Source organism: Pezoporus wallicus, unplaced genomic scaffold (genome assembly GCF_028554395.1).
Source record: "Pezoporus wallicus isolate ANWC-B61680 ecotype Strahan unplaced genomic scaffold, APGP_CSIRO_Pwel_v1 contig_7892, whole genome shotgun sequence".
NCBI classification, from domain to species: Eukaryota; Metazoa; Chordata; class Aves; order Psittaciformes; family Psittacidae; genus Pezoporus; species Pezoporus wallicus.
This window is the reverse complement of record NW_026641897.1, coordinates 814,866-840,144: the sequence shown is the minus strand read 5'-3', so window position 1 is coordinate 840,144 and position 25,279 is coordinate 814,866. Positions and strand designations below refer to the sequence as shown.

The following is a 25,279-nucleotide window of genomic DNA, read 5'->3' as shown; positions in this document are numbered from 1 at the left end:
AGGATGTGAGCAGAAAAACTTTGTCCCAGATTGCAGCTGATCATTGGCCGAACATGTTGCAGAGGGAGCTTAGACTCAGTCTGCTGCTTCAGAGTATCATGCTGTCTTGTGGAAATAGTTGCATTCGCAGGCTACCTGTACTTGTGTGTTCTGCAATACTAACATCAGTAGGATTTGCAGCACTGATGGAAATCACATCAAAATCACAGGTAAGTTTATAGAACTGGGTAAAGCACAGTGTGTAATATGAAAATCCTAAAATTTTTCCATTTTTGTCACATAAGCTTCTTCAGACAGTGCAAGTGGGACAAAATCAGTAGTATTTAATTTTCCAGGCTGTAAGAAAAAAGTATTCTTGGCAAGTTTCCTTGACCAAAACAACCCTAGCTTTGGTTTAAAAATGACAATTCCATAACCTCACCAACAAAGATTATCTCTAGCCAGGGAACAGGTAGTTGCGAAATGTCACCAAAGTCTTGCTGCTTAGAAGAGGAATCCTTCTAAACTACCCGTACTGTTACTTTCTGAAGACGCATGATCCCTACCTAAGTTAAGTAAGTATATAGGCCCTGGGTCTGGAAGGGCAGGCAGAATAGAAATCAACAAATACTTTCCCACTTCTCACCTGTTAATAAACTTTGCGCTTTCCTTTTGTGGTGGTACTTTGACCCTAGTAATTAGTGGGGTTTGTTAATGGAGGCTGAATTACTGTCATCATGTTCAGTATAATGCTTAGGCTCCCAGCTGGTAGAGGGGATAATTGCTTGTATGTTCTTCTGCCTGGGCTGCAATAAGGGCAGCTAATTTTTTATGAACATTTGGGATCTGTTCATTTCTCCAGGTAGATTTTTTAGGTCATTTTGATTCTTCACAGTCATTTCATTGTTTTACAGCTGATGCATGATTCCAGGACATGGAAAAAGTTTATTTAGTGGAATTAGGGACTTACATGATATTGTTTCCATGATGCCCATTTTAAGATACATCCTGTTTGGTTGTCAGTTGTCAGTGAAGTAGAATTGCATTCATAGATCTCTTCAGCTGCAAAAACTGTGAGTATTAAATCTGCTTCCCATCATGTGCTATCAGCGCCTTTTATCCACAGGTCATTCTGGCACATAGCAGTATGCAGAAATGGATTTCTTTCCCCAGTCCATTCTCAAGAACCTTAACATTCATTTGTTTTCATCATTCTAGGAATTGAGCTGCCTTTTAATGGAGGCAGTCTGAATTTCTGCTTGTATGTGTATAAAGATTACTGATTTCTTCATACATTGCTGGCAGGGGAGGGGAGATGTTGCTTAGTGCTTTTACTGTTGCAATGTCTTAAGGCAACAGTTTGGCTGCCGGCAGGTCAATCTCTTCTCCCTTTTGCTTCTCTTTTCCCTCTGGTAGGTTTGAAACTAAGATTCCCACAATGTTTCACACCCTGCTCTCCCTAAGGCTTCCATTTTGCATCTGTGGTAACTTAGTGTGTTTGTTCTTGAGCTCTGGGCAATTGTGTTTTGCCATTAGCACATGGGAATTTTACTTCCTGGTGATGACGTGGCAAAGCACAATGTCTCCTAGATTAGTTCGAGTTGGATAGAAGAATTTGTGTAAATCATAACAGCGAGGTACATTAAACCCTTGAGAGATTTTGTCATTTAAAGATTCTCTTTCCTCTTCAGCCATCAGGCTTTTCTTCATTTCATTCTTTGGATTTTGTCTGTCTCACTGATGCTTTTTAGATTCTCCGGCAGCACAAGAAATACCTTGCCTTGTTTGGGATTTCTTGTTCTTCAGTTCCCTTTTAATTTTTCCCCTTGGCACTCATGGGCTTCCCTTGAGGAAGGGGTAAACAGAATGGGGTAACATCCAGACAGCTAATTGATGATAAAACTGTAATCTTTTTCTCCAGCCCCTTAGAAGTAGTGAAGCTTTCCTTTTCACAACATGTTGAATTTGCAGTGAGAGAGCTATTCGTAGTGTGGTAGACACACAAAGCTGTGGAGAATTACTGTGCTTTAAAATACCAGGGAAGAAGTTTTAATTTCTCCTGGGCTTTTAAATTGTCTACTTAGTTTGGGCCTGGTACCGTGCAAGACGTGTAAAATATCATAGTGAAGCAAGTCCAGTGACTGAATAGAGTTCTGTAGAGTGTCACAATCTAATTGCTGTTCCTTCGACATGTGCCAATTTCTTTTAGAGAGGAAAAAGAGTGCTTAAACTTGACACACATCAACCTTGTGCTGTCAGTAAGATGGACAGATCAGTCCATCCTCTGGACTTTGCAGTGTGCAATGCAATTCCCCATAGGTTTCATTTAGCCTAGTCGGCCTTGTTAGAGTAGCCATGCTCTCTCTCTCTCGTATTAGGAGGGAACGTTGGGAAACCTGGCCCTAATTCACAACAGCCGCAAGATCAATAACTATCAGCGTTTGGTCAAGGGCAGATGAATTTGTCAAGGGATGACTGCTTTTTGCTTTGGTTTAGTTTGGTTTAGCAATTTCATTTAGAGTTGAAAGTCACTGGATCAGAGGAGTGCCTGTGGGTTCTGAAGTTCAGAGCTGATGCAGGTTCATCACAAGAACCAGCTGTTGTCATGTGCGTGCTGATTTTCTGTAAGAAATCTTTCAAAACCATTTCAGCTGGTTTTAAAAGGAGGCAAAAGGTGACACTCACCTCCATTTCAGTCACCCCACTGTTATGGAATAATGATTTGCGGGGAGGGTTAAGCAATTTAGCTTACTGAAGGACTTCTTCCTTATAGGTGTATGGGAAAGTTGATTTCTCTTCCCTGGAAGTTGTTCAAAGCTTCGTGTTAAGTAACTTCCACCCCTGGGGGGGGGGGAAATACGCCAAACCTTCAGAAAGGGATAAGATCTCAAATCACTTTTTGTAGACCTACTGTGGAGTTCAGTTTTCTGGAGTAGGATTAGGTGCCATTGCAATTGTCACTAAGAGTTTAGAACTTGCATCTGTCTGAAAAGCCACAAAAATAGTTATATATTCCAGAACCTATTAGAGGTTCACATCAGCTGTATTCTCCCATCTCCTTTCCCTGGGAGCAATCACCTTCTCTGTAATGGAGATCAAAATTTATTTAAGTAATTCTGAATTTGCATCTGTGGCTTTACAATTCATGGGTCTTGATCTAATCTTTCTCTGGCATGCGCTGGCATAATCAGATGTTGCTCTGGTATAATGTAGGAGGAAGGGTTTCTAGAAAACAAGGCTGGATTAGTATCGAAATTACACTTAAAGGTATATGGGTATTGTTGTTCACACTGGTAATCAATACACTTGTAGGAGACCAATTTGGAAACAGTAGGCTTTTACTATGTAATTGATTTGTGTGCTTTCAGAGGTATTCAGGTCACAGGGTGGGAGGAAATACCCCAGGATCTGTAGCAAAGTCTTCTCCTGGTGACCTTCAACTTTGCTATACCAAATTATCTCTTGGTTCAGTTTCAGAGCTGCTGTTCTTTTGAAGCAAAGCCTTTTGAATATAACTTCTGACTAATACGTGTCAAGCATAGCTCAGAAAAGTTTGTCAAGGTGCAGTTATTTCCATGTCTGCTGTCTGCTTAGTGCTAAGAAACAAGGGCAGAATTAAACAACTTTCACTTATGAAATAAGGTACTATCCCAACAACTTGCATTGGTAATCTGTATGACCGGTGTTTTAAAAATTCAAGAAGTGAGTAGTCATGCACTTTGTGTAGCTCCATGCTTCCTGTTGATGACATTCATTTTCCTTATGAATGAAATGAGTATCTTATAATATTACTCCCTCTGGAACAGAATACTATGTCTGGGTGAAGAGTGCTTGGAGAATAACACTGGAGAGACAGCTGGAGTTTTCAGTGTAAATTTGGCTGCAAATACTCTAGCAAGTACCTGTATATGAAAAAATACTCAGAGTTTTTTAATGGGCAGTCAGAACAGCTGAATTTGAAGCATGGCATCAGATGAAGCCCCTGATAACTAATTGCTAACACTGGTGGGACTGTCAGTGCTCCTGCTTTGCTGGTAGGTGTAAATAATTCCTGTAGGAGTATATTTCAGTATGGTGCCCTGCACAGAGGATATCAGGAGTCAAATGCTCAATATGCATTCTGTCACGCTTCCCCAAAATAAAAATCTCAGTTCTGAGGGGCGCTTGAGATCATGGCAGTATGGAACAATCATTTGTTAAAGTCATGCTTAATGAAAGGGAGATAAACACATGAAGCTGGAGTGTGACAAATGAAAGCATTTGTGCCATTGTAGTGAAATTAGGCAAACTGAACAGGCTTGACAGCTCTGGGTTCTCCCTGTCAAACTGCATTTGTAATTCTAGCCTTGCATTCATGTGCGTCTGTGAATGGCACTGTTTCCCTCTTGATATGGTGGGCCTGGGCCCCTGATGACTATTTCAATTCACAGGGAATTAGCTTTGAAGGGTATATTTTACAGGCATACTGAAAAGGATGCAGTTAATTCTCACTTCTCCTTCATTGGCTTGAATAATCCTTAATTTTTGGCCTTTGTTTACTTTTATTATACGTAAAGCTTTTGGTAACACTTAAAGTATTGATTTCAGAGATACAAAAACCTTGCTTCCACACATCCCCACGGTGAGCTTGTATGCTGCTGTAATCCCAGCAGCCTTTTAAAATAGCTTGCAGTATTTATGCGTTCTGTAAACTAGAATGTAGACTCCTGGCTCCTCAGCTTCTCTCCTAGCTGTCAGAATTCAGTTCTCTTCATCTATTAAGAACTGCCTGGGGTAAGACAATGATATTTTGGAGAACTTGCAGAGTGTTAGCTGGCTACTCTTTTTGGTGACCTGTTATATATCAGTTGTAGTGGACATCATTATTTTCAGAAAGAAGGACTAGAGATTTCTCTGATCACAGTAGCTGCTAGGTCAGACTGTATAAGTAGTAATCTTTCATTTCAGGTATTAAAATCTCTTGAAATATACTGCACATTGCACCATATTGTAAGGATTGGTCTAGAACTTGCAAGGAAAACAAGACCAAAACAACAACAAAAGCCCCTTGGGGGAAGAGGTGGCAGAGGATCCTAAAACCAGGACTGTTTGGAGGGGAACATACATTCAGGAACAAATGAATGTGAATCATGTAGCTTATTTTTTTTTTACACTTGTTACTCTACATTAATTGGTCAGTAATGAAGTGGAGTTAAATATTGGACTAAACTTCCTAACTAAAAGAACTCGTGGCATGTCTTTCATTGCAGGTGCAGGGTGGGATGTGTTCCAGTCAATCTGGAGAATTTGTTTTCAGAGTGATGAAACATGCGCCCTCTCTGCTCATCAGCTGTAGAGCTGCTGAAATTGTAGTTTTGTCAGGGGACGTAGAACCAGTATGCATATACTGTGCTGTGGCTGTTGCCTAACTGACACTATGGAAAGCAAATTCAAGCTCTGCAAATACGTTAGAGAAACAAGTTACTGTAGTTCTATTTGTTAGATTTGTTAATCTCTAAAATAACCAGTGTAGGACTAACTCAAAGTTATTTCTCCTTTCCCCGTGATCCTGCATTTTAATCTGAGTGAGTTTAAGCCAGTGCTTATTCCAGCAGTTAAGACTTCAAGAAATCTTTTTGAAAGTCTGAAGAGTATGGTTACTCAATACTTTTACATGGTTTTAAAAGGCAAGTACAATTTTTCCTTGCAACTTTTCTTCTTGTACTTTTCCTTGTAACTTTTCTTCTCTCTGACTTACTGAAAGAGATGGAGAGAATTCTCACCCTTGGGTAAAAAGACAAAATGTTTTGGGTTTGGGTGAGTGAACTGAGAATAAAGCACATATGAAATTATGTAGGCCAGAAAAGCAGTCTCTGCAGAAAGTGTTTTTGAGGGTGAACCCTTTGATTTAGTTTGGTTTAGTAATAAAATTACTAAATTGGTTTAGTAATAAATTTTATAAAATTAATTTTATTACTAAACCAAAGTTTAGTTAAACGAAGCAATTGGTGGTGCCTCAGTTTTCTTTGGCATAAACTCACTTATCTCCTAGGCAGGAATCCTGAAGATTTCTACTCTGATATAGCTTTATCTTTTTCCCATCTTAAGAAGCAAAGAGATTGCCTGTTCATTGTAGAGGTCAGTACGTAAGCAAGGAACGTAATAGCACATGCTTGAAGCATTGTTCTTGTCTGAGCTCGTCTGCATTGGAGAGGTGCGTGGGACACGATTGAGACAGCCTTTCTGAAGGCTTGGGTGTCCAAGGCCAACAGCTGCTGCATAAGAGGAGTCCAGGTCATGTGGTTTGGGTTGCAGTTGCCTGTCCTGGGGACAAATGATGTTGAAATAACATGTCATAAACAATTTTTTCTTGTTCATTTACTCTGATTCGGAACGCATAGCCGATCCTGATAAGAGTCATTCAGGAGTAAAGAGTTGAACTGCCAGAGAAAGCAGCTTACATGAGCATTTTAGATCAGGAATGTGCCAACAGTGTGCTACCAATAAGAAAACTGTTCTGAGGGGGACCTGCTCCTGTACTTCAGGAGAAGGGGGATGCCAGAGGTCTGATGCAGCTTGTTTGCTGAAGTGCTAGAACAGATGGATGGGATTGCTGAAATGGGAGTTAGGTGCTTAAACATGAATTATCTCTCTTTATAGATGTGTGTGTCTAAGCGCAAATAAACTGTAAGATGAATGAAGGAAAGTGCTGTCTCCAAGGAATTCCATCCTCATATTAAAATTGCCAACCTGAAGAGGTGGCTTTCTGATACACTACTTAAGATATTCTTCCTTTTCTTCTCAATCTCATGCACTAGTTTGGGCTAGCTGAGCTTCTTTGGGTGTAGTGCTAGTGCTGGTCTCCCCTGAAATTTCAGTGAAGGTACCTGTGTGAAAAGAATGGAAAGTTCTTTCCAGCTGATCCCCAAAGCAGCCCTAGCTCTTCATGTAAGATTATATCATGTTTTAATGCAATTTTTCCCTAACTTTGAGTATATTGAAAAAGAAGGCTGCTGTAGGAATCCCTAATGAAATTTTGGTTTCCTTGTAGACACTTGTTCAGTTCTTTCTCTTGTAATACCCTAGGCTGAGGTCATGATTGTGGGGCTGACGGGGTTTGGGGTGGGTTTTTTGGTTTTGGGGTTTTCCCGCTGAGTTGAAAGTAGTTGTCTAAGCAGAGAACCATGCCGTGTTTTCTAGTTCAAACACTGAGAAGGTTCTCTTGCTAAGAAATATGCTTGGAGAAACAGCTCTCAGCAATTCTCAAGTCTGTCACTGTTTGTGGTTTCCTCATGTGTAATGCCTGAATATAAATCTGGCAGAGGCAGAACCAGAGTTGAAAAATCAGAACTTTTTCTTTTTTCTTTTTTTCTTTTTTTTTTGAAAGCTTTTGTAAAAGTTCAAGTATCTACTTCCAGACATTCAGTATTTATGCAGCCTTTGCTTTGGCAAAGGAACTGTTAAAATTATAATTTATTTTATTGGCCTTTCTGAGGTTCTTACTTTCAGGAGAGCATAGAATTGCTTTACAGTTAGGTGCCGAAAAGATCAAGGTTTTACATAGTGTCACTTTCATGAAGTGTTAACTGGCTAAGCAGAGCAATTCCCATTAAAGACTATGGTCCTGCCTTACCCAGGTATTGTGAAAAGAGCATTATTCAGTTCCTGCTGTTCTGTGGTCTAGATTAAACTTGGGCAGTGTGACTGGTGTTCCATTGAAATTAAGATCCCTCAGACAGTAATCTTTTAGTGGCCAAGTCTTGCACTAAAAGTACTCTCTGATTAGTATGTTTTTAGTTTTCAGTAGCACCATACCAGCTATCCATTCTGAAAGAGTTTTACAGCTTACACAGTCAGTTTCAGAGAGCTTAGTGTAGAATGCTGTGTTACCATAAAAGCTACAGTCTTTGAATATCAGAGAAGTTGGCCAGAGTTGCTGTGTAATCAATAGTATGTGTCTAATTAAATCCTAATTAAGACAAACCACTTTGTGATCTTCGTGTAAATTGGGAATTTCAGTTAGACTGCAGGGGAATCCAGTCTTTAACCACATCAATATTCACAACTTTAATTGAAAGAGAAAAAGTGAAACTCCTCCCCGCTCTTGTAAAAGAAACTGTCTATTTGTTGTCCTGAAAATAGGAAGTGGTGCAACCTAGTTATCCTCTGCTAGGAAGTTTGTCTTCAGAGCTGCATGGGAGGAATGAGATGATAAACATCTATAGGAGTCCCATTTTTTTCCACTAATCAAGGTGCAGCTTTTCCATCTTGGGGCTCACTGGATAGAAGGAAGCTGGAGGAACTGACAGGATTGTAATTCATTCTATGGAAAGGATCAGTAGTGGGAAAAAGAGTTTTGAGTGTTGATCCCCAGTAGTCTTACTATATTTAATGTTGTCCAAGTGCTTGTGACCAGAGAAGTGTTCTATAAAGCACACTTAAATAAACATCATTGAAAGCATGTTTTATGGTCCTCTGCATTTCTATGAGCTATTAAGATGTGACACAATTGTAATGTCACACCAGGATATTATCTTGCAAATTGGGGGACTTGTTCTTAAGCCAAAAAGATTGAATCATCACCTTCCTTTTAATCTCTCATAAGTTAGTTGTGTTGGACTGATTTGAACTGGTAGCTGACTGGAAAGAGACTGTGTAATGATTCCCAAAGTTTCTCTTTCTTTAAAGCAGTTTTGCTTTAATTAACAGCAAAACTGTTGTGCTTCGTTGCTCTCCATGGTCTTAACTATAAAAAAAAACAAACAACACCCTGCATTGTTCTTCCTCCTTTGCTTCTTCACCATAATTTGTCACAGTTATGTTATATGCTTTCTTATAGGCTTTTTACTTTGATACTTGAGGCTTTTCAATAGGAACTATGATAAAATGGAATTTCACTTATCTTAGAATCAGGGGGGTTTAGATGTGTTTTTTTCCTTAAGAAAAATAATTGAGTTATATTGGTAGGTGAGAAATCAGCAGTTTGTCTAAGGATACAGGAATTACAGGATTTTTTTCTTCCCTGCCTCAGAGAATTTCATATGCAATATTGGATCACCAGGAATATAAATGCCAGTGTTCCTGTGACACTATTAGCTATTAGACTTGTTAACTTTTATTAGGAACAAAGTGTAGGTTTTAGGAAGTTGAACCAGGTGTTTGTACTTAATTTTTTTTAGTTTTAGGATTATCCAAGTTGCTTTTAATGTACTCTTCTTTGCCTGTGTAATGGCTATATTGCGGTTGCCTTCAGCTGCCTTTAAATGCTTTTTCTCCTAAGTCTGTCTCAGGATTCCTCTGAGCTTGGTTTCTTATGTTGGATTTTTTGATTGTTAGGGGGTTTTGGTTTGGGTTTTTGGGGTGGGGTTGCTTTTTTTGTCACTTTCCCTAGTTCTGTTTTTTTCCATTCATATTTTTTCCTATTTTTTTCTGTATTTCTTATTTTTATTCCCAAAGCTTCCATTGATCATCTGGAAAAGTTTAGGATGCTTGTTAGTTGTTCTTTCTCCAGTTCAACAGCTCAGTGCATCTGCCTTCTTGTACTGCAGCTTTAGAGAGAATACTTGCTGTCCAAAACAGCAAGTAGAATGCCTTTTTTTTGCTTCTCTGGTCGAGAGACTTACACAGGTATTCTGAGAACAAGACAGGAGGGTTTTTAAATTTACCTTGTGGGGTTTCTCCTGTCTTTGCCAAGCAAACTGATAGTGTTGCAGAAACGCAATTTGTATTGGGGCATAACACTGCAAGAGATCCAATTAACCTGGTTGTACATTTGTACCATGCATGTGCATAGTAGGATGTTACGGAAGTGGTGAAAGGTGGGGCAGGGTCTACATAGTTCATGGAATCACGCAAGTTCTAAGTGCAAGGAGCACTAGGAAAATGCAACAATATCTGCCATTTAGTTAAAACATGAATTTAGGCAGCAGTGGCTCTGTGTTGTTTACAGGCTGTTCATACAATAGGATCTGTTTTAGAAGGCTCCAGAAGGATGTTCTGAAGATCACAAGAAAGTGAACTTAACAAACCACTGCCTTTAAAAATATATACATATGTGTGTGTGTGTGTATTTAAAAGCAACCCTTATCTTCCCAGCAGACTTCTGAAACTAAGCTATTGCAGGCCTCTTTCCTCTGAGATTAAGCTTGCTGTAGATTCTTAAAGAGAAAATGAATCCTAATGAACAAAGTCTAATGCCTCCTTTAAATTATTTTAACAGAGCTATCTGAAATTGAACCCAACGTCTTTCTTCGGCCTTTCCTGGAAGTAATCCGTTCTGAAGACACTACAGGCCCCATAACTGGATTGGCCCTCACCTCTGTGAATAAGTTCCTCTCATATGCACTAATAGGTACGTTATGTGGGACTTAACCAAAATTCCACTAAATGCATCTCCTTGAGATGTGTCTTTGGTCAGAATACATGCTTGCAGTCTTAATCAGGAGATTGGGGAAATAAGAAAATTGTCACTAATGCTGAGGAAATAGACATCTGCAGTTTCTTAGCATCATAACTGCTGATCATTCATAGCACTACAACGATGGCTAGAAGTAGAGCTAAAGCTTCTAGCATTCCCTGACTGCTGCATGTGCTTATGGCCGTTGCTGGACTGTGGTAATTGGCAGCTGCTGTTTAATGCAGTCTGAGCAAAAGGGCCAGGGAGGGGAGAGTACCAGTTTGGATTACAGTGGAATTTATTTTCGTTTGTGGACTAATATTTCTGCTCCAGGGTGAGGATGGTTTTCTGCCCAGTCTGTCTGTCCAGTGGTGTGCCAGTACTCTTCACTTGTCACAGTTATGGCAGAGACAGTTTTGCCACTCCCAGACTTTGAAATGTGTGTGTTCTCCTTTATATTTGTGAAAGACTAACAGTGTGCATGTGGTCAGTTCCCATGGCTCAGCTGGCTTATAGTAACTCATTAGCTGGCTTTCTGTCTGCCTTCAATGCTGCTGTTAGTGGTGCTTGATTTTTCTGTGTAAATTCTGTTAGTACTTTCTGATTATACGTGTAAGAATTACAAAACTTGTCGCCTATGTTTGTTTATACATAGCTTCACTTGGAGAAAATGATTTTACCCGTCTTTCCCCAAGTTCAAATTTCTCAGTTCTTTTCCTCCTTTACACTGTAAGGGAACACTATTGAGGTTTTGGCACTGTTGTTTTAAATATTTTATTCTTTGGCATTAGCGTGAGGGAGGTTAGAAAGTGCTTGATGTAGATGCAGACCACTTTTGAAAGAAGACCCAAAGTTAAAATGAGCAAAAATGGGGACTTGCAGGACAGGAAGGGAAAAAAAAATAATTATAAGTTTGATGGAAATTTAGTGTATCAAGACATCAGTTTGTGGTCGGTATTTGGTGTAATTAATTGGCAAAAAATAACTAAAATTATGCAGGATTGATGTCACTTCATAGGACAAAAAAGAAATCTTAATATGCTTGTGAAACATGTCCCTATAAAGGAGTAAGCAAGGATGCAAAATATGTTAGTTTCAACATAGAACAGGGGGATGGACTCTTTTGGGCTTTTATGGTCTGAGTGGGATCAGAACATCAGGCTGGTATCACATGTCCAGGCAAATGTCTGCACAGGCAGCCGACTACAAATACTTGATTTGAGGCAGAAACAGTAAAAATGTGGTTAAGAATGCATAGTCTTTCTCTAGTTAATTGTTATTTAGAGTATTAATCAGGTTACTCCACCAAGGGTGCATCCCTGTAACTGTTGCTAATCATGTGTTGATGGTAGACAGTAGAAAAGACCCTCTGCCTGGATTATGTTGTGGAGCAGAACCTGTAATCTAAGACCTCTGTTGCTGCTTCAGGTGACATTCACAGCAGTCATGTTCTTTGTGCTGTTCTAGATACACTGAGGCTGGGATTAATGGTGCTGACTGAACATCTGGCTAGGCTTGTGTTGTTAAAGTTTTTGGGTTGTATATTTCTCTTTGTAATATAAGATTAAGCTTGCCCAAAGATAGGAAAAGCTTAAAACTGTCCTTAAGATATAAATCTGTTTCAAACTGTATGGAGCAAGGAAGGATGGACTCCAGCATAACCACAGCAGGCAAATTTCAGTGTAGCTGATATTTGTGGTGCATTGGGGCTGCCAGGTGAAACCAGCACTCTTTTTCAACAGCATCATTAGCTGTGTCCTGTGAGTGGAGGGCTTTTGCTGTACACACTGGGTCGAAAAACTTCATGCTGGCAATGAAAGGACCAAACTCCTCCGATAATTTTGTTTCTTTAAAACAGCTTTCTTTTCCTGTTTCTGAAGTGTTCATTGGTAATCCTTGTGTTATCTCACTGTTATTCTGTCACATGTCGGCAGGTGGTTATCTCTCAGCTTTTCAGGCTAGTATTGGGGAGGGCTTTATTTTAAAACCAATTCAAAAAAAATAGTTCTTTAATAGCCTTTGAGATTTCTAATCTTAATTAGTCTGAATTGTAGAGGTCTGTTCTGAGATTATTGGGTGCAGTTCACCAGCAGCAGTGTGCAATCACAGCTCATTTTTATAAATATGCTTGATATCACCGTGCATATGTTTTAGTAGGAATAGCCTTACAGAAATTATCCTCTGCCTTGAAATAATTACTACTCTTCCAAGTGTTATAGTTGATAAATTACAAAGTAATTTATAGAGTAAACTGTATAATCAGTAAACTCCTACTGATTTTTATCTCTCAGATTAATTATGTCCTTACTCAGCAGCTTTGCAGGAGCTAGCTAGCTAGCTGTCAGCCTTTTTGATGAGCTCAAACCTTAGCTATAGGAAGACTAGTGGCTGAAATGAAAAGGTATGTGCTTTTTTTACTGTAACAGTGTGTCCATAGCAGCTTCTGGCTCCATTTCTACATTTAATTTTCGCTGGTGTTCCTGAAAACTGCATATCCATAAATGAGTAGCTGTTGCTCTGCTGCCAGCAAGAGGACATGCTGTTTGGAGAGTTTAAGGCATGTTCTCCCCTGTAGTTTCTCTGTCTCCTTGGTGATTTATTTTAGCTCCACTAAAGGTGTGGAGCAGGCTTTCATGGATTTCCCTGGTGGTTGAGAGCATGGATTTTCTGCTTTCTGCTTGTTCGTTGGTCACCTGTTGTGAGAGTACACCCCGTATGAAGTGTGTGCACCTAGATGAAGTCTCCAGATCTTTGTGTTGTAGGTAGCAATTTTCAAACTAATGTTTTCCTTCACACAAACTTATTTTTGTTAGTGATTCTTGAGCAGGCATTGACATGTCTTTCCGTACTGTTTTCTCACAGGGGAACAAAGAAGCGGGTTGATCTTTTCTTTATCTTTTTCTGCAAAGTAGGAGTATCTGTGCTTTTAATTGAACTCAGGAGGTTTATAAATTGACCTGAATTTGCAGAGCTGTTCCAGGGAACCAGAACTGAAGTAGTCAGGCGTGTTATGTGTTGGGAGAGAGGTGTGTTTATTAGTATTGAAGGTAAGGGCTAGAACAGCAAAGCTGTAGTCATAGATCTGTTAAAGAAGCATACACACAACTTGCTTGCATTTCCCTTTCACACAGACTGTTTATCCATAACTATGACTAAATGTATCTCTAAGCCTAGAGCAACTCATATCTACTGGAAGAGCTGGCAGTGCTGTACCTTTTCAGCAGCAAGTGGCTTTTTCCTTTTGTTGCCCTTAGGTGCTTTCCACTGTAGTTGTTGAATTTGGTGAACAGTAACGTTAACCTAGGTGCTGGCATTGTAACACGGCTGGTCTTTGCCTCGTTTAATAGAGGCAATTTAGAATGATCCTCTATCACCATTAGTGGTTTAACCTGTAATTTCCATTTGTGAGTAAGAGTGCACCAACATATGGCTGAATGTATTGCCTCTGGTAGGAGAGTGGTAGTTTCTAACTGGATTATAAACCATTGTCAAAGGTACAAAGAGAGCTGCCCTTGACAGTCGGGCCTTTGATACTGGTAAGCATTAGAGAAGAGTTTGGTATTCCATTAAGTGCTGCTGCTTCAGTAGCAGCAAGCATGACCAATGGTCTTAGAACAGACTTCTTGATAGCTCTTTGAGGGGTTTGACTAGCAAACCAGTGGAACTGACCTAAAGCTGAGTTTTTTCAGTGTGTGTGAGAGAGAGCCATACCAAAATTAGGCAAGCTCTGCTCTTAATAGGAATGTATAAGAGATAGCAAGGGCAAAGTGCTGTTTCTATTCTGAAGTACAGTGATGCCACTTCACTTTTGTGCAACTGTGAGAAGTTTCCTATCCTGCAGCCCCTCAGAATTCCCCCAGCATGGTGGTGGCTGCTCACTTTGGACCACAATAAAGACAGCTTTCTTTAATTGCTTGGGTCTTAGACCCTCCTAAGTGTGAACACAACTGAAGTGAAAGAGGGAATCTGCAAAGCTCCTCTGCAAAGTATACAAGGTCTTGCTTGGTTCCTCTGTCAGCTTCATTCTCACTGGAGTTTAAGAGGCCCTGTTGTTAATTAATAAGGTATTAACTGGTGTTTAGGTTGTTTCCTTTCATTCCTAATGACTGTTTAGGTAGGAAGGTAACAAAATTCTTGCCCAGTGCTATATTGTTTAAGTGAGAATGAAATCAAAGCCGGAGACAGCTTTTCTGAAGCCACTGTAATGTGGCACAAGATATGGTTACTAGCAACAATCTAGTCCTAAACATTCTCTCAACTGCACCATTGTTTGTAGCTACAAAAGACTGAAATGGGGAGAAGGAGCCTTGCTGAATGATTGAAGCAAGAGGCCTGCAACTCCGATATCTAAACTGTGATTGTGTGTGTCTGCTGTTTTCTCTGGGGAAAGCTACTAGTCCGTTCCTTCCCCAACTCCTATTGCTTAGGAGGACCGTAGAACAAGAGACAATTTTTTCCACTCAATCTAGTGGAACCTGTTTGGCATTTTCTCCTCATGGGAGTAAATTTGAGGTTCCCTATGTTTAAGAGGTGTTTTTCTCTTCATTCCCAAGAAGGAACAGAATGCATTTAACAGCTGATTGCGCTGTGTTGTGTGGAACAGGGCACAGTCTTAAAAATTAACATCTAAAAAAATACAGAGTTGGTGGTAACTGAATTTGAATTATTTTCTTGTTAAGTTACATCATTTTGCAAATGTAAATAGACTCTTGATAAAGTCTTTCTGAAAACTCAAGTTTTAAAAACTTTGTGCTACTGAGAGGTGAATTTTGCTCTTGTCACACAAATTAAGGAAGCAGATGTCAATAAAGTATCTCTGTGTAGATGTCTCCCCGCAGAGGTGATAGACTGTATGTGGCCTTTTCCTGTCATGTATTTTTATTCTGTTGCTCAGATCCCAGCCATGAGGGCACAGCAGAGGGGATGGAGAACATGGCAGATGCTGTCACTCATGCCCGATTTGTGGGCACAGATCATGCGAGCGATGAGGTTGTGTTGATGAAAATCCTACAGGTAAGTGGAGAGAACTGGTAATTACTATAATGGTTGCTGCCTGTTGTGGAACATATCCTGTTACATGGAGATGAAGAGGAGAGAGAAATGTTTTGACTCTGTGGAGCTTAGTGACAGACTTTATTTTTAAACAGAGAGCTCATATACCTGTGGTAAAAGCTTTTCCAAATGAAAATAATTAAAAGCTTAAATAAAGTGATTTTTAAATTAAGGAGCTTGATAATGTGGTAGCATTGATAATCCTACCTTGTGCATGGTCTGTGTTAGTGAGGGTAAATCAAACATGGATCTCCAACTTATTCTTGAGAAAGATGTTTTGTAGAGACAAACCTATGAACTATACACCTCTTCGGACTCTGTACTTTTGAGCAGATAGCTAGTTACTGAATTTAAGTATTAGGTAGCAGGCAGCATTATCAGACCTCTTTTAGAAGTGGGTTGAGAGATCATTCTTGTCTCCTAATTTGTTTCTTGAGCAGAGCATTCAGTTTGAAATAACTTCTATAAAGCCCTTAGGTTGTCTGCTCATGGCAGTCTGTCTTGAGGTAGCTAACCTCCTCTTGGAAATGCATGCAAGTATGGGACATCTGTGTGCTGTTTATTGCAGGTTTTGAGGACATTGTTACTCACTCCAGTGGGAGCCCACCTCACCAATGAATCTGTGTGTGAGATCATGCAGTCCTGTTTCCGCATATGCTTTGAAATGAGACTCAGTGGTAGGTTTGTTCATACTTCTGCAGTTAAGAAATGGTCGGGTTTCCTCAGCATGAACTAGTTCTGTTGTAGAGCGTGCAGCCATGGAAAGCTGCTGAGCTTCGTGTTACTGTGTCTTTCTACAACTTGCTGGAAAATTTGTTCACGGTACAACTTCGGGCTGCTTTTTCCCCAGCTTTGTGGCGCCACCTTGTGATGATCGGCCCATTTGCAGTAGTGCGGTGTTGGAGCTGGTTTTAATAAATTTGCCGTAATCTCTGTAAACAAGGCTCGGAGGGGAGTCTGCTTGGAGAAGCCTCTTGATAATATCACACTGAGTAATGACACCTGTGTTATTTGTTTTTGTCTTCGCAGAGTTATTGAGAAAATCTGCAGAGCACACTCTGGTCGACATGGTGCAGCTGCTCTTCACAAGGTAAACCTGCTTGTGTTTGCTTCAGCATTGCCGAGATGGCCCTCTAAGGACAGAAAGATTCCAGACTTCCACTTAAGGGGCCTCAGAAAAATCATCCAAAATGGTCATTATTTAGAGGTGGAAGGGGATGAAGGATTTGGCACTTTTCTCTTGTGCTGATCCTGTTAGACTGCAGGGAGACAGAGGTAGGGAAGGTTGCCTGTTTTAAGGTGTCCTTTGCGAAGAGATGGACAGCTAAGTAATGAAGAGCTTTAGGATAGGGAACCAGTTTGAGGACAGAGAATGCAAACTTCACTCAAAAAAAAAAAGAAAAAGGAAAAAAGAAATGCTCAAAAAAACATGGCTCTCTTCAGGAGAGAGAATAGAAATGATGTTGAATAGCCACATGTTGATTTCAAGCTGAGAGCTTTGGCCTCACATATCAAAGAGAATTTTAAATTCTTGAGATCATGTGTCATGGACAAATGTTCTGTCTTTTTCAGCGCCCTTCAGGTAATTAATTAAGATTACTCCTTTTAAGCTCAAGTAAGTTATTTAACTTCAAAACTGTTTCTCCCAATAGTGAAGTAATGATAGACTTTCTCTGGGTATTGTGAAAATGGAATGTACAGATATATAAATACTTTCAGTAGGGAAGGATTGAAGTAAAACTGGCAGCTTGTAAAACACAGCTCATTATTATTTTTTTCCCCATCGTCATGCTCAGTTCCAGTTGGGATCGCACTTGTTTTGTTTGTTTTCCTCTGTGCACCCTGTGTCATGCAGTGGACTGGACAAATGTGGGGCAGTCAGAATCAATCTCTTCAGAGAAGAGAGACTGCATTGCTTTTTCTCCAAATGAATATGTGAATTCTATTTAGTGCATATTCATTACTTATTGTATATCCTTTCCTCTGTCCTTCTTGATAAGGCTTGGAGACATCACTGCCGTCTGTGCCTGTGGACACTGGCCTTAGAGAAGCAAATCAATGACAGCAACTGCAGGGGTGATTTGGCCATCTTGCTTTCCACAATAAGAAACAGCCATAGCTGTGCATTTGTCCCTTCAGCAAGCAAAGATAGAATTGTAGTAAAGGAACAGAAGGGAGAGCAGGGTGTGTAGAGTTGTAGAGCTTTACACATTTGTCTCACCTGGTAGCCCAGGTGAGAGCAGTCTACCTCCTTTAACTCTGAGACAGTGACTGCTTAGCTCAAAGCATTCTGCTTAAAGTTAGATCCACTGTGCACCATAATTGTGTTTATATGATGCAAAATAGAGGGGTAGCTACTGGGGTTTCTACAAAGTTAAAGAAGAGGGTTGCCATGACTAGTAATAACATGTACGTCCAAGAGTCCTGGTGTGGATAACACTGGCTCAGCAGCTGTTTTTAGCAGCATAAGGAGACCTGTTTTGAACCAGCCTAATTAGTCCACTGCTGAAAACAAACACTGAAGGAAAAGAAACTACTTGTATCACCATTAACAATGAGAATCTGAAAATCAATGTAGCAGAACGCCTGTTGCCAGTAAATCATGCAAAGCACCTCACTTTTTTTTTTTTTTTTTTGCCATCAGCAGATTTTGGCAGGAAAAGAAGCTAAGAGCATCTCTTTTTGTGGATAAAACCTAATTTTGGTCTTCTAGTATCAACAGCATGACTAGAAAGAGCAGTCTATTTTTTTTCCCTTGTTAATGCAAGAAAACTTATGTATTTTAACTTGTTCTTTGTCTTTCAGGTTGCCTCAGTTTAAAGAAGAGCCTAAAAGCTACATGGGAACGAACATGAAGAAGGTAAGATTAAGCATCGTGTTGGCTTCTCTTGTCTCAGGCTTGCATTCATCTCTGTATTGTTTGTTTTCACACTTGTGTTCCTTCATTCCTGCAAGTCCCTAGTATACTGAAAGAGCACGTTTAACTGCATAAATGGACATAGCTTCATTAATTCTGTGGGATTAAGCCCACATTGTCCAGTAGTGAATCTTATTAATGATACTGCTGCCTAAGTGAGCCAGTCTGGATTCTGGGAACAGCCATCAGCTGCTGTGGGCTAGAAAACCCCAGAAAGTTACGGGACCTGATGGTGATGTCGTCTGATTTTTTGCTGCCTTCTGCTCTCTCTGCAACTTCCTTCTCATCTTTCTTCATTCACTGCAGGTTTAATGCTGAGCTCTTGGGATATATTTATCCAGTTTTCCCTATGCAGAAATGAACATTTTTGAGGCTGGTGAAACAACATGAAAGCATTATGAAGTCGGGCTATTGCAGAAAAAGCTTTTGTGGCTTCCAGAAGGGGTAGCTACAGAATGTAGCAAAAGCCTTAGCTTACATGAGCAATGCTGTCACTATTAGGAGCCAAATAAAAGTATTCTGTTCTTTTTCTCCCTTTCCCTAAATGCACAATTTTCTGAGGGTGGAAGTTCAGTGTTTCAACACCACCATTTCCCTCTCTACAGTGAGTTTTTCAGCAGCTGGATTGAGTAGGGAAAATATCATAAATGTCACCTTACATGATGGTTAATGTAACAGTTTCTTAGGTGGAGGGAGGTCCACTTGAGGAGCTCCATATATACTTCTATATGTATGTTTCTTATACTCCATATAAAGAATGTCAGTGAGATACAGGTTTTTGGTGCTGAGAGCAACATGATGGAAAGAAAAGTGCTAGAGGAGAAATAACCACTGTTGAACTTGTGCTGAATGTACTTCTTATATATGTTATAATTTCCACTCTGTTTTTATTTTTAATGAGTTAAGTGGCAATATTGGGTAAATGAACATTTCAGAGCCAGTATAGCATTGTTTTGAGGACTGAATGCTTACTTGTAGGAATCTGAAACTAGCTTGGGGCTTTACTGCTTGTGTAGTAACCTAATGACTGCTTGTTTCCCTTGCTGTGGGAGAAAAGTGGCAAGATTTGTGATGATGGTAGGTTGACCTAAGGAAAGCTAGAAGAGATCAGTCTGATGTACTGCAGGTATCAGAATTTGTTGTGGTCTGTGTACAGAAGGTGTAAAGTGAAGGTGAATTTGAACTTGGAAAGGCTACCCTTATCAAGTGATGGCTGCTCCCAGCTCGGTTAAGTGATGCTGTGTCCTGTGTCTGGTCTGTGCAGTTACCTTGTATTGCCTCTTTGTTGTGCATGCCAGGAGTCTGCCCTGCAGCCTTGCACTCTGCCAGGTTTTGTTTTCTTTTCTCTTTGGGTTTATTTTGCTTTGTTGAAACCATACATTTGCCTATCTTTCACAGATGTCTTCATGTCTCCTCAACAAACTGGAGCTAAGTAGTGGGGAACAGCCCAAAGCCCTGAACCAATTAGAGAGGGTATTGCTCTTTAAGAACCTGAAGGTCTCTCTCTCCCTTCTCCCTTGTTACCTTACTCTCCTCTTTCTTCTCTTGTAAACACCACCAAGAGATAGTTATGTTATATGCAGCAGATCTCCCTCCACTCATTTGACATAGCATGGCTTTGGGGGACAATGCATGTAGCGGCTGCTTTGCAGTGTTGTGGCTGCAGCTGGGGCAGGCTTGTGAGGGAGAGACCCTTCTTTTACTGCAGCATTCAATGTCTTGGTGAGTGCCACCTAAGACACCACCACAGCATCCTCTGAAGTAGGGAGTAAAAGGGCGTGGGCAAGATTTGACTCCTCTGTGACACTGAAAAACTGAAGAAAAGAAATATTAAAAATTCAGGTTGCTCTCTGAAGGCTCAAGTGTTGTGTGTTCTGGCTTGTTTGTAGGTGTAGCAGCATATCTGAGGAGTCTCTTGACTCTGTCTGAGCTTTGTTACTTGGTACAGGGCCACAAAATTCAGTGCTCTCTATAAAGGTTTTTGGAAGGAGGCTGCTGTACCTTTTCAACGTCTTGACCATGTTTTTGCTGAAATTAAACATGGCTCCCAGTACAGTATTTGCTAATGGAGGATGAGTGGGGCCAAACCGCATTATAAAATGTGTTAATCCCTGCTAGTTGCTCTAGAAAATACTTCCAAAGAAATACTGTAGGTATGCAGATTGTTGGTTTTGGACCAGTCATAGAAACCCTGAGAAACTAGCTTAGATGGAACCCTTCTCAGTTTTCCATGCTGATTCACAAACTTAATGTAGATATAGTTCTTGTCTATCATTAATTCTATATGGTCCAAAAGGAGCTGAACAGAACATTTAGAGAAGTGTTTGCCATTCTTTTGTCCTGTGTCTGTGGTCAGGATAGTTAGGGAAAGCAGTGGCTGGAGACTTGTAGATTTAAGCAAGGTTGTACAGAAGGAAAGGCTAAGACATGTTTCTCTTTGCAGCAGAAATTTTTGTAGCTAAATATTGGATCCCAGTGAGAATTGGGATGAACCTAAATCTGAGTTTTCACAGATTTTGGGGGTGGACTATGTTCATAGTTGCCAGAGATGCATAAATAACTTTCATGACATAAACTTCATCAGCTGTTGCAATACAGGAAGGTAGGTGAGATGACTGGAATGCATTGGTGTCTCCAGGACTTGGGTTGTGGTCTGCGTTCTCTCTGCATGCTTTTGTGTCTTGAACGCTACTTGGTGTGCTGATCAGTTCCATTCTGCATCTAGAATGAGCTTGTGTTAAGTATAATCGCTTTACTTACTAATCATTGGCCCCTGCCCTTTTCTCTTGAGGCTTACAGTATATTATGGAAAAACAAACGAGTCCAGGTAAGGTGGCTTATAGAAAAATGAGATTTCACAGACCCTTTAAAAAGAATTATGTAGTATTACATTTTTCTTCACCTTCCTAGATCTTAACTGGAGTTTTATTGTTAAAACCTTACTATCAAAGGAAGCATTTGGAGTCTTGTACGCTTCTTCCTTCTGCAATTTTGTGTATATGTTTCTTTTTGCAAAGGTAACTCAGATAAATGTAATAGAATCTGCACTGAGTTCCAAGATGAATGAACAGTAGCTCTGAGCTCCTTCTCTACTCTGGTTTCTAAAGAATGTTTTTTAAACACTAATTTCAGGTAGGTTTACTGTGGAAGTACAAGCTTAATCTAATCTGAAGGATGCTGGCAACTAGAAAACTAATGCAATTATAATGTCACTGAGCATTGGAGAAGGAAGGAAAATTTGAGATTACGACTAAAATTCAGTAAATTTTAGTGATCTAGTACATGTCATTTACCTGCAGGATTTAGTCAAAAGCAACCTTAGGTTTAAAATCTCAGCCTGTTAACATGCAACCAAGCTTTCTAGTGAAATCAGGAAATTACTTGGTATTGAAGGTAAACCCAAGCATTATAAATAGATCCTTTAGTCAAAGGTGAACTGTACAAGGTGGGGGGCATGTTACATTTTTTTATACTAACATAAGAAGCAAGTGTTACCTTTTAATTCAATACAAAATACAGAACTAAAGATGTTACTTTGTTGTCCTTTGATACTCATATTGTTTTAGAATTCCCAAACCCAGGGTTTGTTTGTTATAACAACATACAGCCCCTTGGCACTGGTGAGACATTTCTATTCAGCATTTCTGTTTGCTTTTGCAATTTTTTTTAAGCTATGCCATTGTCGTTGTAGTTTTCTCCCTCTTATCTATAGGAGATAGCAAAAGAAAAAAAGGAGGGAGGGGAAATGATATGGAGGTAGTGCTGGGTAATCCTAGCAGGTAATTCTAATAAAAGGATACATCTTTGTATGGCACGTGTTATACTGGATGGTAAGAGATGGAAAAGACCTACTGGGTAATTTCCCCTGTCTGTTAAATTGTCAACACCCCGCATACACCTCACCCCCGAAGTATAAAGAATGGTTTATACTTTGATTAGGTGTCTGGGATTCTTTAAAAATCAACTGAGTCTTTTTGCTTGTCTGACTAAATGGTTTCCCATCCATGTGAAGCTGTTGTGACTCAGTCTCTGAAATAGGGCACTGGTTCATCAAATTGATGACAGGTGGGCATGCGTCTTATGACCCTCAAGAGGAGGAATCTTGGAGTTAATACAAAGTATGGACAATCACTAAAAATTGATACCGTGTCTGAAGAGAAGTGCTTTTTCGAAAGGGCTAGCATTCAACTGAGGTTGTATTTGGTATCTGCAAGGGGAGATCAGATGTAATACTTAAATTGTCAGCTTGAACCTTCTGATAGCCTGACTGAGGGGCAAAAGAAGTGGGACTGATGTGGTTTATTCATAATAATATCTTGGTTCCATTTTGCTGATTCAATTCTGTGTCTCCCTCCACCCCCTAATTTTTATTAGCAAGTAACTTTTTACATAGCAAATCATGGTAACAGAATACAGTACCTAGAGGCAAACTGTATTATTTTGAAATTAAGCGAAACAGACTTTATTGGGTTTAACAGATAATGCTTCAAGGTTTCCTTTTCTACTTGAGTAGTTTGATAAATGAACTATAAGTCTTCAGATTTGATTTTATAAGTTGATGGAAAGGGAGAAAAAAATAAATAGGGCTATTTCTGGAACAGTTGGTAGGTAAAACTGTATGGTGTAATTAGGAGCTTAAGCCTTTGATGAGTAAAACTGTTGGTAATATTTAAGGCTTGAGGGGTTTTTAAATTGAAAAGGAAACTACTAATAGAGGTGAAGCAATTTTATTTTTAGCTGCGTGCTTGTCACATAAGTGTTTTTCAGAAGCTGTGATTTAGAAGGGGATTCTTGCTTCAAAATTTGGAAGAAGTAACAAGGAGCAAAGTAATTATGCATCTGCTAATTAACAAGCTCATGGAAACTGTAGTGTAGCTAAAACTTGGGGATTAGTCATCAAACGTAGAATTTGTGGTACAAAGAAAAGTTACACAAATGGTTTACTGCACTGGGACATAACATTTTCACGAGCTTTGTTTAAATGAGAAAAATGACAGGCCATGTACAGCAAGTTAAAATTCTAGCTGGAAAAGGGAAAGAGATGGAAAAACAAGTAGCAGAACCTACCTAGAAGGTTTATTGCATGTAAGAAGAGTAGCAGTGGCAGGAGGCAAGTTGCAGAAAAAGGAAGAAGCTAAAGAATATAGCTGTCTTCCAGATAACTTAAATCTGATGCTAGGGATATAAGAAATAAGCGTATTATGCCTAAAATAGAACTTAACTATGATAAATCTACAAAGAAGAATATCAAGTGGGAACCTGGTACTGAAACTTGCTGAATGGTTTCCACTGCATATAATGTACCTGTTCAGTGGTTAGACTTTCACTTCAAATTGAAGAGGTCTGACAGCATTAGAAAAACTGGCTGCAGCTAACAAATCCAAGAGTAAGTGCAGTCCTGCACTTAGAGGAACTTACTTTAGAAGGAAGCTGTTTTCAGGCCTGCCATTGCTATTGTACATGTGGCTAAATGTCATACCAGTTTTAGGAAGTTCTGGAGCATCTGCACGTGACTGAAGTAAAAGCACACTCCAGCAAGTGCCACACAGTCTGCATTGCTCCTGCTGTGGTTCTTGTTTGCCTGATCAAAGACCTGTATAAGAAGTAGAAGTAGGATGCTGGTCAAGAAGGATGTCAAGGATTAGGTTAGATTTAAATCTGAAGCGGAGTAATGACAGAAGGCAGGTGAAAGCAGAATATGGTTTGTTTCTAAACCACTAGGGTAGTTTTTGCAATGTGCCATGCAGTAGGAGCAAGCGAAGTGTTAGAGAAACACTTGTCAGTACTGAAGGATACCTGGAGGAAAGTGAACATGGCATTGCTATGAAGATCAAGAGTGAATTGAGCCCAGAGATAAGTGACAGCTGCAGACTGTAATGTGGGATTCGGGCTCAGGCCCTTTCTCAGCCTCTGTGCATAGGTGGTGAAAATTTAATTGAGTATCAAACCTAACTAGTTTAATTGATGCCCTTTAGAAGTTTGGAAACATTGGCAAAAGGAAAGAGATTTGAGATGTGCCTCTAGGTCTAAGAGAATTCTTTATCTTAATGCAAAGCTAGGACATATTGATAAGGAAGAGGGAGTGCTGTGGTAATTAAACTGCCAAGTATATATTGCAGCAGATTAACTGCAGTAAATTGTTCCTTGATTCAGACACGGAGTGTTGGCTAATATATGGGTAATGGGGAATCAGGGGCTGCTTTGCATGATTTTGAGATGCAGGTTAATTTGTGTGATACATTTAAGTGCTGTTGCCTGACTTTGAGGGTTTTGAGACAGTGTTTGTGTGTTGGTTTGTGTAATCCATTGTGCTGTGTGGTTTTGCTATGCTGATAATGATTATTGGTTTTCAGTTGAAAATGAGAGCTGGAGGAATGAGTGAATCATCAAAATGGAAGAAACAGAAGAGATCACCAAGACCTCCTCGCCATGTAACTAAGGTCTCTCCTGGAACAGAACAGCCAGCAGCTAATGGTAGTAACACCACAGGTAAGTTGAAACCTGTTTCCAGAGACCAGACAGTGTCTGGTCAGGAGCATTTTTTGAATCTCTTTATCTAATTTCTTTTAACATGTTGGTTTGCATTAGATTTTTTTTTTTTTTTTAATATTAGGTCAGTGACTTTGGATTTTCAGGTCCAGGAAAAGGGGGTTGAAGGAGATGGAATAAATATCTGATGGAGGAAAGTGTGGTCCTGTGGATAACTTGGCAGTATTTCTCTGCCTTCGGTGTGCCTTACAGGGTGGTTTGTACCAAAGGGAATGAGGACCTGGAGAGGTGGCTGAGGTTGTGGGCAGCTGTGTGGTGCAGAGAAGTTTGATGATGCAGCAGGTACATGGAAGAAACTGAAAACAAAAACACTGGCAAGAGTAGAGCTAAGAGGAATGGAGCTGGGGAGAAGGTTTCCTGCAACAGGAGATTGCTGACTTAAGTGACACATTCTTTCGTGTATTCCT

General features: G+C 39.9%; 1 protein-coding gene across 7 annotated transcripts in view; it reads left to right on the top strand.

The window, feature by feature from the left end:
- GBF1 (golgi brefeldin A resistant guanine nucleotide exchange factor 1) overlaps positions 1-25,279 on the top strand; it is a 106,393-nt gene that overhangs the window by 51,517 nt on the left and 29,597 nt on the right. For 5 of the 7 annotated variants that reach the window (XM_057425677.1, XM_057425674.1, XM_057425676.1 and 2 more), the window contains exons 4-10: positions 10,178-10,309; positions 15,249-15,367; positions 15,975-16,083; positions 16,436-16,496; positions 18,212-18,266; positions 21,115-21,150; positions 24,677-24,812. In XM_057425677.1, coding sequence (XP_057281660.1) covers positions 10,178-10,309; positions 15,249-15,367; positions 15,975-16,083; positions 16,436-16,496; positions 18,212-18,266; positions 21,115-21,150; positions 24,677-24,812 — 648 coding nt within the window. The remainder of the gene's footprint in view (positions 1-10,177; positions 10,310-15,248; positions 15,368-15,974; positions 16,084-16,435; positions 16,497-18,211; positions 18,267-21,114; positions 21,151-24,676; positions 24,813-25,279) is intronic. The other 2 variants (XM_057425680.1, XM_057425681.1) reach the window with 1 other exon arrangement.